General features: G+C 34.5%; 2 protein-coding genes across 3 annotated transcripts; one reads left to right on the top strand and one right to left on the bottom strand.

Annotated features, from left to right (window-relative positions):
* The first annotated feature begins 604 nt into the window (after positions 1-604).
* On the top strand, positions 605-2854 carry LOC129873430 (AP-3 complex subunit sigma-like). Of its 2 annotated transcripts, none has more exons than XM_055948526.1 (7): positions 605-754; positions 844-886; positions 968-1032; positions 1609-1705; positions 1883-1956; positions 2439-2530; positions 2651-2854. In XM_055948526.1, exons 1-7 carry the CDS (start codon positions 686-688, stop codon positions 2715-2717), a joined length of 507 nt encoding a protein of 168 aa, XP_055804501.1. In that variant the 5' UTR covers positions 605-685; the 3' UTR covers positions 2718-2854. The 2 variants fall into 2 exon arrangements, with proteins under 2 accessions (XP_055804501.1, XP_055804502.1); XM_055948527.1 differs by having other exon boundaries at positions 1886-1956.
* A 447-nt stretch (positions 2855-3301) lies between these two features.
* On the bottom strand, positions 3302-17034 carry LOC129872178 (uncharacterized). Its single transcript, XM_055947064.1, has 16 exons — positions 16631-17034; positions 16375-16536; positions 15528-15707; positions 15311-15368; positions 14467-14517; positions 13726-13808; positions 12947-13034; positions 11491-11532; positions 11325-11399; positions 11129-11197; positions 9841-9956; positions 7230-7342; positions 5480-5559; positions 5156-5276; positions 3977-4043; positions 3302-3883 (listed from the first exon to the last, which is right to left on the bottom strand). The coding sequence occupies exons 1-16, from the start codon at positions 16891-16893 to the stop codon at positions 3754-3756; spliced, it is 1698 nt and encodes a 565-aa protein (XP_055803039.1). The 5' UTR covers positions 16894-17034; the 3' UTR covers positions 3302-3753.
* Between the last annotated feature and the right edge of the window lie 1984 nt (positions 17035-19018).

The following is a 19018-nucleotide window of genomic DNA, read 5'->3' on the forward strand; positions in this document are numbered from 1 at the left end:
ATTTGAAATAACTTATCTACCCTTATAAGATAAGGGTATAATTCACGTGCACATCCCTTTTTAGACCTCCTTCATAAAATTTTACTTCGTTATTATTGTTGTTATCGTAGTTAGAAATATCTTGACTTTATAATTTGAACGTTAACCATAACAAAAATTTCATTCTAATTATCATTATATTAATTAAGTATTTATAATCATAATTATATATTTTGTGATCTCGGATCAAGAGGCTGTCGATCGGCAGTGCTTTGTTGATCGACTTGTCTCTTCTGATTGTTATGATTTTCCAATGGCTAGACATTTAAACTCTTATGTTTAATTAGAATGCATTAATTGCTTAAAATAAAATTCTGAGTATTTAGAAAAAACAATTGTGTACACATATAAGTGCGACTTGCTCAAATAATTAAAAAGGTTCATCATCAATCAATAGATTACGAATTTGAGTAAGTAGAAACACTATTAATTCTTGGGGATGGAGTGGGAAAAAAAGAAATAGAAAAAGAAAATGGGTACACAATTCTATTAAGGTGAAATGTATTTAATTAGATATAATAAGTATTAAAATAAAATTTATCAATAAATTTAGGACCAAGTTGTAATTTACATTTATACAATTTTACAAGAGAGAGCGAGACAAAAGAGTAGCTTCGCCAGTTGTGTTGTGAGATTTGCAGGAAGAATGATAAAGGCGGTAATGGTGATTAACACCCTCGGCAAGCCTCGCCTTTCGAAATTTTATGAATTTCAGGTTTGTCCCTCATAATTATCTTTTTTCTATTTCAAAGATCTATCTTTGATTCAATTTTGTTTAATTTTGTTGTTGGGGATTGGAATTAGCCAGCGGAGAAGCAACAGGAGCTCATACGCCATGTCTACGCAGGTAGAAATACAATTCAATCAAATTGAGATTTCGTTCAGTTGAATGAATTTTTGTTTCTTCGTTTTGGATTTCATCTTTCAGTCTTAAGCAACAGGCCTGACAATGTGAGCAATTTTATTCGGAGCTTAGGGGCAATTTTCGGTCCGGTAATTACTTAATTGTCTGGCAGTTTTAATTAGTATTTCTTACAACATTTACCGGCTTTGCTGTGTGAGAAAATTATGTATAATAGATTGTACATAACTCTATGATCTTAGAACTTAAGGATTTTCATGATATATATAACAAGTACACTTTATCTAGAAAGAATGCTTTGATACTGTGCAAATTTGCGAACAGACGTGAAACTTCAGAAATTTTGATTTTTCTACCTTTCACCTTTGGTTTCTTTGCTTTATGTTAGTTATCCTCTTCTATCAATTGAGTAGTTACATACATGTAGAAAACTTGAGTAGTTACATACATGTAGAAAACTTACTCCAACTGAATTGTAAGATTTTAGCTAATTAATATTGCTTAAAACTGGATAAATGATGGACTAAATTAATAAAAGTGCAGTCCCGTAGATACTATCACTTATGCAACAGTTTACATGCTACACTGCTTTTAATGGTTGTGTACTCCTCTTTTGTGATGTATTAATTAAGAAGAGTAATTTATACTCTCAAGTCTCAAGTATAAAGAGTAAATTATTATAATAGCCATTACTATATCTTTTCCAGGATACAAGGCTCGTGTATAAGCATTATGCTACCTTATATTTCGTGTTTCTATTTGATAACTCTGAGAATGAGTTGGCCATGCTCGACTTAATACAAGGTACTTGTTTCCACTATTTACTTAGTTTTATTGTCGGAAAACACATTTTTAAGTTCATGTTTAAGTTAGTCTCTTTAACTATGTTTAAGTGATAATGCTGTTCTCTTTATAGCAGTTTTTGTGGAAACAGTGAGTCTCCTTAACTATGTTTAAGTGATGATGTTGTTCTCTTTATAGCAGTTTTTGTGGAAACACTGGACAAATGCTTCAGAAGTGTATGCGAGCTTGATGTAGTATTCAATTATAGCAAGGTAAGAGTATTGCACTAACCTATTTGTTGTATTTATATACTTATCTTTGAAACATAAATATTGGTATCTAGAAACCAATTCGGATACATTGGTGGAATATATCATTAATTAATCTCAGAAATCAACTTTTCTTTTTCTCTGTGCTAATTAGTTGCAGAACTTTCATTCACCCTCGATGACAAACTCTGATCATTACAATGCATAAGATGTTTAGATGGACTCCAATTTTCCAGACAATTCCCCTTTTCCCAATATTCGCCACCATTTGGACCTTTAACTGTTATAACTTGTAATTAACATATTGTCACTTCTTTAACATACGTAATTAATGCTTCTAAAGCTCTAGTAATAAAAGCTTGGGCACATACACAATTTTACAGCAAACTTCATCCTATGCAATACATTTCAAGTGCTATTTCTCTTGCCTTTTGGGGTATCAGTCTGTATATATTTTGTGTCTAATGGATGATTGTCTTTTGCAGATGCATACCATTCTAGATGAAATAATTTTAGGTGGTCAAGTGCTAGAAACAGATTCTGTTGTAGTCGTGAGAGCAGTTGAAGAGATTTCAAAGTTTGTCTCTCTCTATCTCGTTACTTGCATTTGCCATGATTTTTTATTTTTTTTTGCAATTTCAGCTTTATGTGCAAAACTTGTAAATTGTTTTAGAGAATAATTCCTATCTAATTGCAGATTAGAGTCAACCACAAGTGCTGGCACATTTATCAACAAATCTATTCCGTCTTGGTGGGCTAGTTAACACATGGTTCCTCTGTACATTACCATATCTTATTGTGTTGAAAATGAACTATATTGAATACGACATTTATACCCTTTCAGTGTGCCATGTTAACTGACTTCACAATTCGTAATATAGCTGGATACACCCTTCTCTGAGTTATCGGATTTTCTTTATAGGTCCTCACTGTTTGTTGCAAAGCCAAGCTGAAAGTGTGTTCAAGTTCTATACTCTAATAAAATCCCTGTCCTGTTTGTTGAAACTTGATTAGCTAATGCGAGCAGTTCTTTTACTGAACTAAGGGAACGGCTATTTCTGCTGCCAAAACCGCTCTTGCACACATTATATAGTGGTAGTGTAGAACTAATGGTTTAAGTCGACAGTGTTATCCTCCTCTTTTTTTTTGAGATAATGGTGGTATTTAAATCAGTTTATGTATGTCTTGACTAATCCACTGGGTATGTGCTATTAGATGAGAATAAATCATATGGTATTTTTTTCATGTTATTGAATATCCATATCTTCATTTTGCTTAAGTTGTCAATTTACTAATGTTCTCAAAGGTGGAAAATTAAACTTTTCAAAAGAAAGAAAGCCGCAAAAAGTTCGACTTTAAATTATTTTCTGTAATTAGTATTTTCCTGTTCCCAGCACTCAGTATTCTTTACATTGAGGGGATCGACTCATTCTGAAGATTCTTCAATCGAAGAGATTTGCACTAGTGATCCGTCAAACCGACTTCAATTTTCAATAGACTCTGGATAGACTCTTAAGCAACGTATTAGCAATAAAACGAGGTGAACTTCTATTTGGCTATAACACCAGCATGTTTTAGACTAGATGCCCTTATTGATGGTGTCATGAAAATTGGGAAGAAAACTAATGTGTCACTGGGTTTTTGGCATGTTTTAGACTAGATGCCCTTATTGATGGTGTCATGAAAATTGGGAAGAAAACTAATGTGCCACTGGGTTTTTGGTAACAAAAAACCCAGATTTAACTGACGGAACTTGTCAAAAAGATCACAATAGAAAAAACTGTTGCTGGGAGAGCAGCTTCATGATTTCTTGAAGTCCTCAATGACAACATGCGCAGCATTGCGTCCTGGGGCGCCCATTACTCCACCACCGGGATGTGCCCCGCTGCCACACAAGTATAGGCCTTCAACTGGAGTCCGATAATTTGACCTGCATTTCAACGTTCAGATAATAGCAAAAATCATCATTTTATGGACTTGAGTCCTTCAAGGACTAATGTTAAAAGCTGTTCAAAACCATTACCATCTTTTCACTGGCCGCATTAAAAACAGAGAATCTAATCCCATGGCTCCGTGGAATATATTGCCTCCTGTCAAGATATAATACAACGCATCAGCATTTGCTATATTGGTTTGCATTGACTATAAAGCATTCTCCAGCTTATAGTCATTCGTTCTCATAACTAGATACAACAACAACAACAAAAACAACCACCCAGTGAAATCCCACAACATGGGGTCTGGGGAGTTCTCATAACTAGATGAATCCAAAAATTTCTTGAACTAGACTCAGATAAACCAAACATCAGGTTTCGTATTATCTTCCAAAATCTTGTAGTATGCTGATACTTATTGACCTCAGTGGATGAGACACTGGTGCTTCAACAAGAAACAAGTCAGGTAAGTTGATCACAAAACGTTAGTTTACAGGAAGATTAAGCTATGAACATTATTGAAATCCTAACTGATGGATATACTATTTAGTACAGTTGTTGAACTACAATAGAGTTCGCCAATATTGTGGCAACTTCAGGACAACAATGCCTTGTGGAGATTTTCTATCCTGGGTGGGCAGTGTAATTCAGTAAACGGATTGGACTCACATCCGAACTCATTTAATGTCTGTAGCACAGAAGTTCACTAATAAGGTACAAACACGTTTCATGTTAAAGGAGAAATACTCAATAAAGCGCTGTTGGAAAGTTGTACATATATTAGGTCATTCCAACTTCACCTATCTCTGAATATTGGGAATACTCAACAATTAGCTACTTAATAAGAAACTCGTGATAGTCTATTTTTCTCGATTGCAATGGGCTAAACTATTTAATTTATCTACTTGAGCATCTTTAATGCTCAACAAAATAAGTTTACGATCTTGACAAGTTTAAAATTTTTGGCATATAATATTATATACTCGATGGTACAATTTTAGCATGTTCAACAAAAATATTGGAAGTGACCAAAAAAAATCCAACCTATGACATGAGGCTAACTTGACTTTGCATATGATTCAGAGAACGTGTATTTAGTACTTCTGTGAACTGAAATCGCCTTTGCATCCTTCATTGACACGTGTCTATCCTTTAATTTATCAACAAAAAAAAACACTAACGAAGGACATCCCATATAACTATGGCTCTTTCTCCAAGGGGAAGGAGTAGAAAAGGTATAACTGATCAAGAGGATAGCAGTGGCTCACCTGTCAAACCAATTTCTCTTTCGAGGTCTGGAGGAGTCAACATATCATACCCAATAATTGATGAGCTAAATCCAGGAGCATATTCATCGATCATGCTAAAGCATCTCTGGGCGAATGATTCCTACAGCAATAAATTTTTGTTAACCACAAACATGAAATATGTGATGCATAAAGATGCAATCAGGTTGGATTCAAAAGTTTGAGAATAAATCTGAAAGGTATCGTCGTTATAAGTGAGGAACTCCTACTCCTGCTAGGAAAAAGGAAAAGAAATAGATGACTTGAAAAAAGTGGGTGAAAGAATGTAACTCAGAGATACTTAACTCTATATACAGGATTTTCCCAGCTGCCATCAGAGGGTTTATAAGGTGTGTACTGGATGAATAAACCAATCACATGCTTTCCTAGGTAAAACATTGATGAATATCTGTAAGTTCTAGTGTTGATCGAAAACCACAAGAAACAACATCTGTCTTATTCTGTTAAATGAGAATAACATAATACTATGTGTTTAATGCATTTTACTTCGTCATGTTTGCACATTTAGAATTCCCTCCCCCGTGCTGAGGAAATATCCTAAAACCCCTACGTGGTTTTAGAAACCCAGTATTCTAACCCCTCAAACAGTGTTAGCTCATTCCCTCCAAAAGCTTGTGCATATTGTTCTAAACATAAGACTATATCTTTGTCAACTTAGCTAAAGTCATCACAGAAAAGTTCTTTAATTATTTTTTATCGAACTTCAGATTTTGTATAAAGATTTCTGTGTTAATTTTACTTGTTTCATGTTGAATTGGTTTAAGATTTCTTATCCAGGATTAATCTGAGATGACGTAAATAATAATTTGACATGGGGTCTGTGTTATTAAAGGCGAAAAGGCGAAAAACACGAAAAACTCTAAGGTCCATTGAGGCTTTAAGCACAGAGCGCAAAGAAAGTATGGGCTTTAATGAAAAAAGGCGCAAAAGGAGAAAAAGATACAAATATATATGTTTAGTCCAAGACAAATAATTATAAACCATGAATGGCAAATATATGACCAAAGAAATTGAAAAAAAAAAAGTATGATAAAGTGAAATATCAATTGTTTAGTGTCACTTCTTCAAAGGAGGCTCATTGGCAAGGAAAAGTTTGCCTTAGAACCTTGATGACCACACTAAAGCGCACATAAAGCGAGGCGAAGAGTTCAACACGTTTTAAGCCTCATTTCAAGTCTTATGTGCGCTTAAATAGCGTCTTTGACAACACTGCATGGGGTTCTACCAGCTAGGAAAAATATGGACAAGAAAATGGAAATCAACTTGTTACTAAAACCATAAGGAATACTTTAGGGAATTCCACAAAGGGAGGTACATTGCAAATGTAAAATCCACATGGGTAAACTGCAATAAACCCTTCTACTAACCTTGTTGAGATTTGAGAATATAGGAAAAAAGCAAAACATATAAATATAGCAACTGAATTACAAGAACCTAAGGTGAAGGTGCAAACCCCACAAACTTTTAAGTTCACTATTGTAAAAGATAAAGTTAAAATATGTTAAGTATGAAAAAATAATTGAAGATAGTTAATGATTGTATTAAATTCAAAAGGTGGAGAATGTAGATACATTAATCTAATCATAATGGGAAAAAATATAATAATAGATGTTCATAATATTCCAAGTCACCCAATTATTATTTTTAGAACAACAACATATTACATAAATTTTAGTCAAATACTTCAAAGAAATTTTAAAGAAAATGTTCTAGGCATATATAGGGCAAAAAACACAAAGCATAAAGTGTGCACAGTACATAGACAAATATCTCAAAGGTGTAAAGCGTGCGGGGGGTTAATGCTCCATCTATGGAGGAGTTGACCCTTTTTGACTTTAGCTTTGTGTGAACATTCAGGGGGTTAAGAGCTTGCCAAACCTCTAGACGAGTTGAGACTTTGCTTTTAAAATGTTGATATTCACAATTTCGAATTCAAAACTGATAATGAAAACTTAATACCACCATAGAAATTCATAAAACAGTTTATTATCAAACAAATAATTGCATAAACACGTTAGGAAGCAAACTTGAGTACCAGATGGAGAGATTGTCTTGTCAAAGACAGTAGGAATTGTCATCTCAATTATGGGCCGTTGAGATGGTAATCCATTTTCAGCATCCTGTGCAGCACTGTGCATCTCTTCTATACTACAAGCAGCAGAATTATATAGTTGTCTTTGGATTGAAATCATAATTGAGATAACGATTAATCAATTATATAAAGTACAGGAAAGGAAAGAATGATGACACCTATAATGATTTGTTTAATGTCAGCATCAGAAAGATAGATTGTGGGCAAACTTTCTTGTTATGCGTTTAAAAATCTCAAAGATCATCACTATCAGATTAAATGTTTTTTTTACCCCTCTTTAGGAGCTCCGCATTTTTCTCTCTTGGTAACTCGAACCCACAACCTTAGGGTTGGAGGTGGAGGGTGTTAACCACTCGAGCATCCCTCTCTTGTCAATTTAACAGATTGGAATAAGATGTTCTTGCCTATTTGACATGGAAGTAAGCTTTTATCCTTTTCTCATCTAATGAGCAACAAACTAAACAACTGATGTTCCTTGAATTCCTTTCAGCAATCTTTACTAGGGCAACCATTGACACCTTCAAAATGTTGTAATATTCATTAAGAATCCAACACCAAGGTCTTTGACACAAGGGACATGCATTTCTGATACATTTGTCCATAGAAAATTACACTCTGTCTTGTGACTTCAATCTAGGAAGATGCAAGGTTCAGGTTAACCTAAAAAAGTTGAAACACTTAAAAAATGCATCAGATTGATATAAGAAGGGGAAAAGGAAAAGGGAAGAGTTAATCATGAATCTGTTCTTGAAGGTTTATGAGGCCTAGCTCAAGTCATGATGTGTTGGCCCTTAGACCTCAAGATCATGGATTGTATTTTTCTAGTTGCAGGTTCACATCTAGACTCTGTATTTTATTAATTGCTCACAAGGCGATCCAAGATGTGAACGTCATTCTTCCTATTCTTCCTGGCAATAGCTTATTCTTGTTGTGTTTGATTAACATAATCTTTGAATGTGTTTAAGATCAGCTGTTGTGGAATCACGTGTACCACCTCAGCTAAAAGTACTGTTGGAGAGACAATAATTTTAATTACATCTTCACATGCAGGTCAAACTTTTTAGTCTGAACCAAGCACGTAAAATTTTATGAGTTACAATGTGACTCTATCGTACAACCTAAGCATGCTCTGATACAACAACAACAAAAAAAAATAATAAAAAATGACAATCTGGTACAGTGAGATTCCGCTATGCTCGGGGTTTGGGGAATGGGCGGACCACATTGAATCTTATGTACACGGGTCTTACCTTGCATTTCTGCAAGAGGCTATAACAGTCCTAATTGCAACCCCACGTCTTGCCTTGATGGCCCCACATCCATCCTAACATCCACATCTCTGAGATATGTTGGATTTCAGAGGCCCAACATTCACTTTTATCTACCTTTATTGGTCTTACAACCGTTCTATAGAACTTAGTTTTCACTGATTAGGTATCATCTTATCACATAACATTCCGTTAGCACGTCTCCACTTCCATCATCCTATTTGAATTCTATTTGTAACATCTTCATCTATCATATCATTCTCTTGCCATATTGAGCCTAGAAGTCTGAATTATTTGCATTTAAACACCATAATCCCATTTAATCTCACCTCAACTCACTCTTCTTATGTTGGCTAAACTTGTCGTGCGCATATTTAGTCAAAGTTCAATTTATTCTTAAATCCTTACATTCTTAAGTGTTCAAGATTTTGGTTGACATTCTCAGTAATTTTGTTAATTAGTACAACATCGTCTGCAAAAAGCATACACCACGGGAGCTCATCCAATATAGTGTGTGTTAGCTCATCCATAACTAGGGTAAGCAAGCAGGGGCTCAATGTCGACCATAAGTGTAGACCAACGGTTATGGGAAACTTTTTTGTACCTTCTATTACTATATAGCTTGGTCATACATATCCTTTATGTCACTCAAATATTTAATATGAATTTCTTTTTTCTCCAATCCCCCACCAACAGACTTTTCTTAACATGCTATCTCTGGCACTTCGGCATGATTTCACACCATGATGAAAATAAACTAGTAAAACAAGAACAGTTTTTTTAAGGGTGAGCACAATGTATCTTAGCCCTTGTGTATCATAAGAGTGTCGCATGAGCTGGTTCGGGCATAGAAGATAACTGTATAGGTTGAGCCAAACAAGATGCACAATCAATCAACTAAGCCTCAATACAATATCAATCTTCTAAATCCATTCTACTCAATTCTGGCATTTTCTATTCATCGGTAAAAAACTTGACTTTAAGACAAAAAGACCTACATAGAGGATAAATGAATTATTTGTGTATCCTCGTAGTGTCATAAAGGGCAGCCCGGTGCACTAAAGCTCCCGCTATGCGCGGGGTCCGGGGAAGGGCCTGACCGCAAGGGTCTATTGTACGCAGCCTTGCCTTGCATTTCTGCTAGAGGTTGCATTGTGTTCATGGATTTATGACAGACTAGGAGACTAACTCGTATCCTTGTTTATTCGTACTTGGGTTACATAAATGAATCAACTCATGCAAATCAGAAGAAAATGAATCTGAAATGGATAACTCTAAGTGAATACCTCTCTGGCCCTATGTGAATGGTACCACCATGTTGTGGACCAGCATCTGGATGACTTAAATTGCAGCATTGGAACTGTGGCAATCTGTCAACGGCCAAATTGATTTTTGTAGTAGCCTGTTCCAGTAAACAATGAACCCTTAAAATTTCAGGTACAAAAGCTTAACAACCAAACATGAAATGTTTAGCCTGAACTGCAGCACTGCAAATTATGGTAATATGTTTTTAAATTTTGGTAGTAGTCTGTTCAAGAATCAACAATCCCCTAAAATTTCAGGTACCAAATATTACAAACCTCTCCAATATGATGACCACAACAAGAGATAGGATTTCATCACATAATGTTTAGGGACTAAATCATTAATCAATATTAAACCTTTGTAGAGAAAGAAGAATGTTACAAATGAAATCAACCTAAGCCTTTCACGATTGAGCCATTTATATGCAACAGGAGTAAAGAGACTCGGACATGAACCTTATGAGGAAATTGAGTTTTAAGTTAGTAACTTCTACAACATGTACATGACCATCAGATATCTCTCTAAGAATGCTTCGCTTAAGGTCATATCAAAATGGAAAGATCATATATTCCTGTTATGGCCTAAAAATAAATGCAAAGTCTTATTTGGTCCCTAAAAATCATAAAAGGAAGGCTTTGAAAGCTAAGGTGCTGTCAGTTTAGAGTGCAGGCCAAGGCTGAAAGTTTAGGATGTGCCAGTACAAAATGCTGCATTGCTGTTGTAGGACAAACTACTAAAAAGAACAGTTAATACTGGTCCTTTCAGTGTCAAAAAGATATAAGAAACCAAAGGTTAATTTCAAAAAAAATAAAATGCAAAGGGAATCTCATGCCTGTGAATTAAATCTCTGAGCACTATTGAGGATTCATTACCAAGAACTTGCAAGAGAAATAAATGAATAATGAAAGAAGAAATGTGAGATGCAGCCCAAACTGCCAACTTTGAGATCCTTCAATCAGGGATCCTTAGATGAAGCAGTTATGAAGCCAATATCAATGAAAAGAAGAAATAACAGGAAAGAAGAATGGTTTGACATCTCATGTTCTGGAACTGGACAAGCACCATCATTTCAACACATAAGCACGGTATAGAGACTCTCTTATCTACATGGTTAGAACCTGTTATCTCTATGCTGGATTCAAATATGTACTTAGAGATTTGTTTGATAAGTAAGGGTGTTTAACAAGACAATTGACATAGGATGAACCAGAACATAACAAATGAATCTTAGAATAAACAAGGATAATAATATTATGTATGCAAGCTTACAGAGCGATAATCAGAGCACTTGATAGCTTTATGAAAATCATGAGGAAGCACATCATCTGGCACAAGATCCTGGGTTGTGGGAGAAGCATAGTCAGAGGACACTGTTAAAATAGGATTCCTTTTCTCTGGTATTTTGTAATAATATGCCACTGGTAGCCTAAATTTGCTCAAAAAAAGAAGAGGAACAAATTTTTACCATGAAAGTTTTGAATGGTGTTGCATTCGATAAAACAACAGAAGAATGCAATATGGTTCCGTCAGCCAGCAATACCTAAAAAATTCCATCCAATTTGCGACATCAAGATCAACTTTGACTTGTAAAAAAAAGGTAAACTATTGGAAAGACAACTTAGTGAAACTACCCCATGCACTCTGCCCGTGTCTTCAATCATCAATTTCGAGACCTACATCGACAAAAGATAATTTCCCTTCAAAAGACAACTTCAAACAAATAAGGAAGGAGATTGTATTTTTGGAAAGTTGTGAAAATATAAGAGAAAATTATTAGCTTGATTAATTAATAATTATGAGTCGTGCTGAGTCTTGGGCTATGTAAAACATTGTAGGTAATCATTCTCTATTACTAATAGATTAGGTAAATATTCGACAACTATATGCAGAACTCCCTAACCTATCTTATAGAATATTCTATCACATGTACCTCACTCAAGTTCACTAAATCTAGACACATGTGATCTAGATAAATATTCTCTTAATAATCAAGATAAAGAATTTGTTGCCATGTGACCAGGAGGTCACGGGTTCAAGCCTTGAAAACAGCCTCTGGCAGAAATGCAAGGTAAGGCTGCGTACAATAGACCCTTGTGATCGGGCCCTTCCCCGGACCCTGCGCATAGCGGGAGCTTTAGTGCACCGGGCTGCCCTTTTTAATCAAGATAACAAAATCAATGTTACTGAACATTAAATAGTTTATACATAGGCATAAATTAAATCTTTCTAAGGCTATTTAGAAGATAGAAATGAAAATTTAGGAGAACCTAACTTTTAAAATCCTACGAATTAAGAATCAGAAACTAACAGCAAAGTAAAGATTGATAGACAAAAGTATACTGGTATGGATCCACCCATATAAAAATAGATTCAAAGCCACAGCACGGGAAAAAATTACTGAGCAGAAGTAGGATTCACAAACAAAGTGGGTTGATGAAGTTGGGTGTTAAGAACCTAGGAATCACAAGTCTCATACAAAAGTCTTCTACTGGTGCCGAACATATCATGTCCTTTAGAAGCTGCAAGATGCATCTACATTTCTTCAAGTTTATTTTTCACTTCCACAGTATTTACTTCACATCTTAGGGTAAATTACACGGTGGACTAAATGCAATTTTTCAGAAAGAAATAAAAGGAAGAGGAAATTTTAGGAACATCAAGTAAAATATAATTTAATGATTTTCTTATTTGTTATTTTAAAACGTGATAGAGGAAAGAACTAGTCATAATGTTTAACACAATCTGCCATATGAATTCAGTCATACCGAATTTTCCCTAATATATTAACAAAAAGGCCAGGGGAACGAGGACAGTATTTCGGCCATAAGAAATCTAGGTGGATTATTCACACATAACTCCCCAAGGTGCAAATGAAAATAATAAAAAAAGATAAATGGTAGAACCAACAAAATACAAAGAAATCAACTCCTCCACCCCCACCCATCCCCCAAAAAAGAAAATTTACCAAGAAAGCATCTAAACCTCTAGATGTATGTTAGATACTCAAAAGCAAATAACTCTGAGCCGAAAAACTCAATTCTCTTTACAGTGGAGAGGCAGTGAACGCATAACGGGGTGTAAGCATACTTCAGCATTTGTCAATATGGTTGCACCAGCCTCCTTTGCAGCAGCAGCTATAGCCAATGACACGGAGCCCATTCCCCCTTCAACATACCTACATGTAAAAACTGCTGTCAAGCATTTATTTTACTCACTAAGAGAGGACAACATGATAAAACCACCCAGTCAATTTAAGAAAGGTAATTTTGGATTTGAAACAAAAACAGCATCACCAAAATATTTTGAGTGCGTAAGTTAATAAAGATTTTGAAGGCAGAAGCAAATGTGCCCCATCTCTCTTAATAGTCAAATTGTATGGAGCGATAATTCAAATATGTGGGCTCACATAAAGCCTTCATCTTGGGGATTAAGGAAGATGGATATGGGGGATACCAAGCATAGTGGAGTAAGTGGGCACCACATAAAGGAAAAGAGAAAGAACAGTTTACCGCTTTTGCTTAAGCTACAATAAGCTGCTAAATTCATTAGATGTAATTATTTGCAAGTCATACTAAAGCAGAACATTGAAAAGTCTGAAAGTTAGTCAAGGGTCTTTTGGTTGAAAGTTAGTAAAGGCTCCTATATTTAAAAAGATTGAAAACAAAGAAAAGATTCCTTCTTCCATGAAAGAAAATGAAATAGAACTCTTTGTTAATTCAATGTGTATTTCATTAAATAATTGGAACACTTAAGCAACTACTCCAAAGCAGAATCCTTCAGATAAATGAAACAAATGATTTTACAAAAATGCGGAAGTAGTTAAAAATTTGCAGAACGCTAATCCTGCATCTATGTTGTATACGTACGACCAAACACCACGATCACCATCAGATTCTCCCATCACGTGATGTAGCAATACATATCCACTTCCAGGCGTGTGAACGCTTGCCTATGAATTTATAAATTAGTTGACAGATGAACAGGAAAAAGAGGGAGGAGAGGAGTAAGTATGAAGCAAACTGAAACTGACATGATAAAGAATATTAATCAAAATTTCATTGAATTGGAATTTGGCCATGACACAACAAGGATACACTAAATTGATGAGAATGTGAAGAATGACAAAACCCGAGGAACACTAAAAGGACCTGTTTTTCTTTCCTTCTTGACTAGAGACTCAAAAAACTCTTACTCCTACATGTTTTCAGTAAAAAATTCAGACTGGTCCAAGAGGTACTCAAGCCTGCTAATTCATGCAGATGGAAAACTGCCAATAAAGATATGGCAGATATATGCATATAACTGAAAAGAAATGTCTAAATTATGGGCCATGTGAAACGACCAATATTTGCTGCAAAGACACGACTTTTACATGATCCCATAACTAAGCACAGATTTCACTTAAAACATCCAATCATTTTCACTAAATAGATGGCAACGCAGAATAGGAAATATTTTTACTTTTCAGCAATGCCGAATCATATATTTGTGGATCCTAGATGCACATCACAACTCTTTATAGATGAAACCAATGTACGCAGCAATTGAATGCTCCTCCATGCATCATTCGACACATTCTGGGAACTACACACATGAAAAAAGCTTACCGTGGTCCCTATCACTGCATCAGTTGCAAGAGTTACTTTCAGAGCATCTGTCTGTGACATTTCAGTCAAGCAAACAGAATTAGTAAGCTAGTGACATCAGAAGGGAAGATGATTAAGATGTGAGAGAATTATTCGAAATGTATTTTGAGGAATGTAACAAAATTGTTAACTCTTTAGAAGAACACACTTCATGACAAGAATTACATAGCATAAGAACAAGTAGTAGCAGCTTCCAGTACATCAACATGATTAATTACTACATACACCAGAAAAAAGTGATTTCTATCCATTGAAATTCTTGTTGATTTCAAAGATTCTGTTTATGTCGAACTTGGAGAATTTTATTTCGAATTTTAAGGAGACATACCATTTATGCTTCTCTGACCCAGCCCCCCCACAAAACATCACCTGATTGAAGAAGACATTTGTAGTCGATTGAGGAAAGAGTAATTGAATATCGGTGGTAAAGAAGACAAAATAACAAAACATCCTCCTCCACTACTGTAAAGACAGATGGAGCTACTTAAGACAAGTTGTAACAAAACAAAAGCCAAAAATGATAAAAGGGAACAATTGGAATGAAAAATCTGGAAAGATACAAACCAAGAGAAAACATTATACCACGGTATTAATTAGCCTTCAAAATTAGAAGCTTATTGAACTCACTCATCTTAGGTTTCCAACACTATTTAAGGACAAAAGCATACTCGACACAAAATATATGATAGAAAGCATTGATCAGGTCACAATCTTGAACCTTGAGACAACTTCATATATCAAACAGAATTATTTTAAGCAGACTGATAGAACAAGTAAAAGAAAATTAATAGTAATAATTAGCAACCTCAAACCAGTTATTCAAAACCTTTGAAGCTGGGGCGAGTAAAAGGTCCATCAAGTCCCTGAAAAGTTCAGTGGAAACAAGTAAACAAGGATGGACTATGATAGTTGAAGTCGAGACTTCATACTATTTTGGAGTAGATGTTGTTGCCCTAGTTTGTCCAACCGATAACAATAAGTTTGGCGAATTTACACAAACAGGACCACCTAGAACATCTTACACTAGGTCCTTTTGTCCCAAGTGGAGTGCTCGGCGGAGACAATTAGCCCAAAACGCTGAATTTTGCAATTTGTGCCTCATACGAGTATTGAGATGAGAAGAGCCTTGTAGAGTTTCTGGTGTAGACGAATCCAGAAGTGGGTCCATAAACTCGCAGAACTTGTCTAGTTGACTCTCATACCTATAATTAGGTGAAACTTGGTAACTTCAAAATTTACAATATGATAATAATAGATAAAAAGATAAGCAGAAAGAACTAATATATGAATTCTTATACAGACTTTAGGGTGCTAAGCAAGCTCAATCCTCAAATTCCTAAATTATCATCAAGTCCCATGCCTGGAAATTTTGGCAGGGAACTTGTCTTTTTCTGGCCTTTAAGTTAGCATGTGAAGCACCCTTCGGTTCTCCTTCTTGAGTATGTCAATCTTGAAAGTGTCAAGAACAATGGACACATTAAACTTCAGTATATAAGAAGGTTGAACCTGATCCAGTGATTTGGATGCGAGCTACATGCCATATCTATTTCCCAATCATAGTCATAATCTGAGCTTCACCAAAGCATTCTCAATGATGTATATGAGTTAATCCACCATAAATGGCTGTACACCTATGTATCTCCTTCATCTTATAGTCTAGTTCACATCAGCACTGTTGCATTTAAATCGCCTTAACAAACTTAAATGCTGTTTCGACAAAATGAATTGCTCAAGGTTCAACTCTCGTGTAGTAAACATTGTTATTTAACTAGTTCCTCTTTGACCTTTAAAAAAAATGCAACAAACACAGTTTCCATAAATTGCCATTGAAGTTGACGTACAGACCAGTAAAAAAAAATAATACTGAACCTTGAGAAAGCATCAGCATCAGATTTTGAAAACTTTGAAATCTCAGAATAGTTGAGTTCCTTGTCAGAACCAAGTAGTAGATAGCGTCCATCACGACAAGGCGTGAATGATGAAGGACTCCTCTTCAGTAGCTTCAATCCATGTCTCTTCAGTTCCAATTCTCTATTAATCATAACGCATTCCCAATAATTGAAGGGGGAAAAATCAATACAAACAACAAATTCTATTATAAATGATTGTAATGATTAGGTCTCACTTTATAACGCAGGGTCTGAGGAGGCTTTGTAGGTAACTACAACGAGAAAACTTGAAGCCGGGAATGAGTTCTTCAGTGACAGCAGCACCGCCTATGATGTGGCGCCTCTCGAGAACGGCAACGGAGAGACCGGAGCGAGCGAGATATGCGGCAGCTGTAAGGCCGTTGTGGCCACCGCCGATGATCACAGCATCCCATTTCTTTTCTTTTGCACTGGAGCTGCTGCTGCTGCTACTGCTAAATTTTCGGAATTGCCTCCACATTTTTTTTTGCTTAATCCCTGATTTTCACAATAGCAGCTCTTTGAACAGGCAATAGGAATCTATCCCGAACTTCAACATTTCTACTTTAATGGAGCTTGTGAAAGCTCGCTTGGCCTTTTCCCTCATTTCTCTAGTATAATGTACTCCCTCTGTCCCCCTCACGTATATCAAAAATATTTTTTTAAAATAATAGTTAATTAAATAATTAAAAAATAATAATTATTATTTTTAATTTTGTTTTTAATATTAATTATTATAAAATTAAGAGGTATATATATTGATAAAAATTAAATAATTAATAAAAATATATTAATTAAATAATATTATTAATTAATTTTTTTTAAGAATTGTGTCGAATCTTTTATGATACTTAAAAAAAGACAAGACGGGGGAATATTATATTATATATATAAAAAACAATACATTATAAATAGTATAATATATTGATATACTATTTAGCTCATTTGGCCTTTTTCCTTCTAGTTTATCATGTTCATTGGCCGCGAATTCAGATAAGTATCAAAATACCCTCCCTATATGTGGGGTCTAGTCCCCTCATCTTTTTTTTCAAATACTTTGTCATGGCTGGCCAATGTTTCTTTTTATCAAAAAATGCTGCAAATTATAGCTTCTCTGCATTTTTTGTCAAAAAGTTGATGGGAGAGTTGTTATAAAAACAGCTCTTTAGCTCTTTATTTGAGATAGAGAGAAAAACATTTGAGCTGTGAGGTATTTTATATATTATAAGAAAATAATTTGTAAAAAAAAATAGAGTGTGAGCGATATTTTTAATAAGATGGAGATCAAAAGAGTGTTATTCCTTTTAAGTGTGTGGTTGTCATTTTTGAGTTTTGTACTTGATACTATCTAGTGTAAAATTCCTTATTTAAGTGATATCAATTTCTCCTCTTAACCCGTGGTTTTTCTCTTATTTGAATTTCCACGCAAAATTCTTGGTGTCATTATTTTACCATTTTATTTCTACTATTTTTAATTATATATATATTTTTGTGTTAGTCCATTTTTCTCGACACTATAAAACTTTTTTCATAGTTAAAACTGGATCTTGAAACGTTTTATATCATTCCACCACCAATTGAGGGGAAAGGAGCACCAACGAGTAGGAAAACCAGCTTTGTGAATATTAAAATTTCATTGTATTAATAATGTAGAAAATATTTACATAATTTAATTACTTGTGAATTAGGGATAAATTTTTATGATAAATATTAAAGTTGATAAATTTTTATGATAAATATTAAAGTCAAATTTTGATAAATACTGTAATTAATCTGTTATGTAGTGTGATAATGGAAATATTTTTGTCAACATTTGTTTATAATTTAAATCCATTAGTGTTAGGGGTACCAAATTAGGGTTTAGACTTGAGATTAAATTTAGACCCTTTAAGCATGTGGAGGCAATCAACGATTTAGACTTAGAGATTAAATTTAGACCCTTTAAGCATGTGGAGCAATGAACGAGTTGTAAGTAATTATATTTTCCTTATTAATATGCGCTGTAGTACAGTGATAGAATTATTTTATCCTTAATTAGACCGCTTTAATATAGACATCAAATATCAGATTCTGATATAAAAACAAAAAATATAATGTTTTATTTTCCTTAACTCACTATAGGGAAAAAAGTTTGATTACATAAAGATGTATATAAAACTACTGGTACATAAGTTTACTGACTACTCATAACTATTAGTATTTCATTTGTTGTTTTTTTTTTCTATTATTGAGTAATGAAATAGTTGTTTGTTGTTTGGTTGTTCTTTGTGTTTGAAAAAAGTATTTAATTTGTGATTTACTCGTGTATACCATATTTACAATTTATAACTAATTTTCAAATACAAGACATGGAACGTTATATTATAACAAAGTGCGACTTCCTAGTAAAAATTTAAAATAATCAGTACAATCTGTAAGTATCAAACACCGAATCTCTTTAACTACACTAAATTTGCAAACTTTTCAGGTAACTTAGAACAAGGACTGCCATTTGAAGGAGAAAAAATGAAGGGAACTGGAATGCTAATAAAATTGATTAAAAGTTACTCGTACGTGTGATGTGTCATGTCCAATCTAATCTCTAATGATTCTCCTCTGTGGGTAGG

The sequence above is a fragment of the Solanum dulcamara genome, chromosome 11 (assembly GCF_947179165.1).
Source record: "Solanum dulcamara chromosome 11, daSolDulc1.2, whole genome shotgun sequence".
NCBI classification, from domain to species: Eukaryota; Viridiplantae; Streptophyta; class Magnoliopsida; order Solanales; family Solanaceae; genus Solanum; species Solanum dulcamara.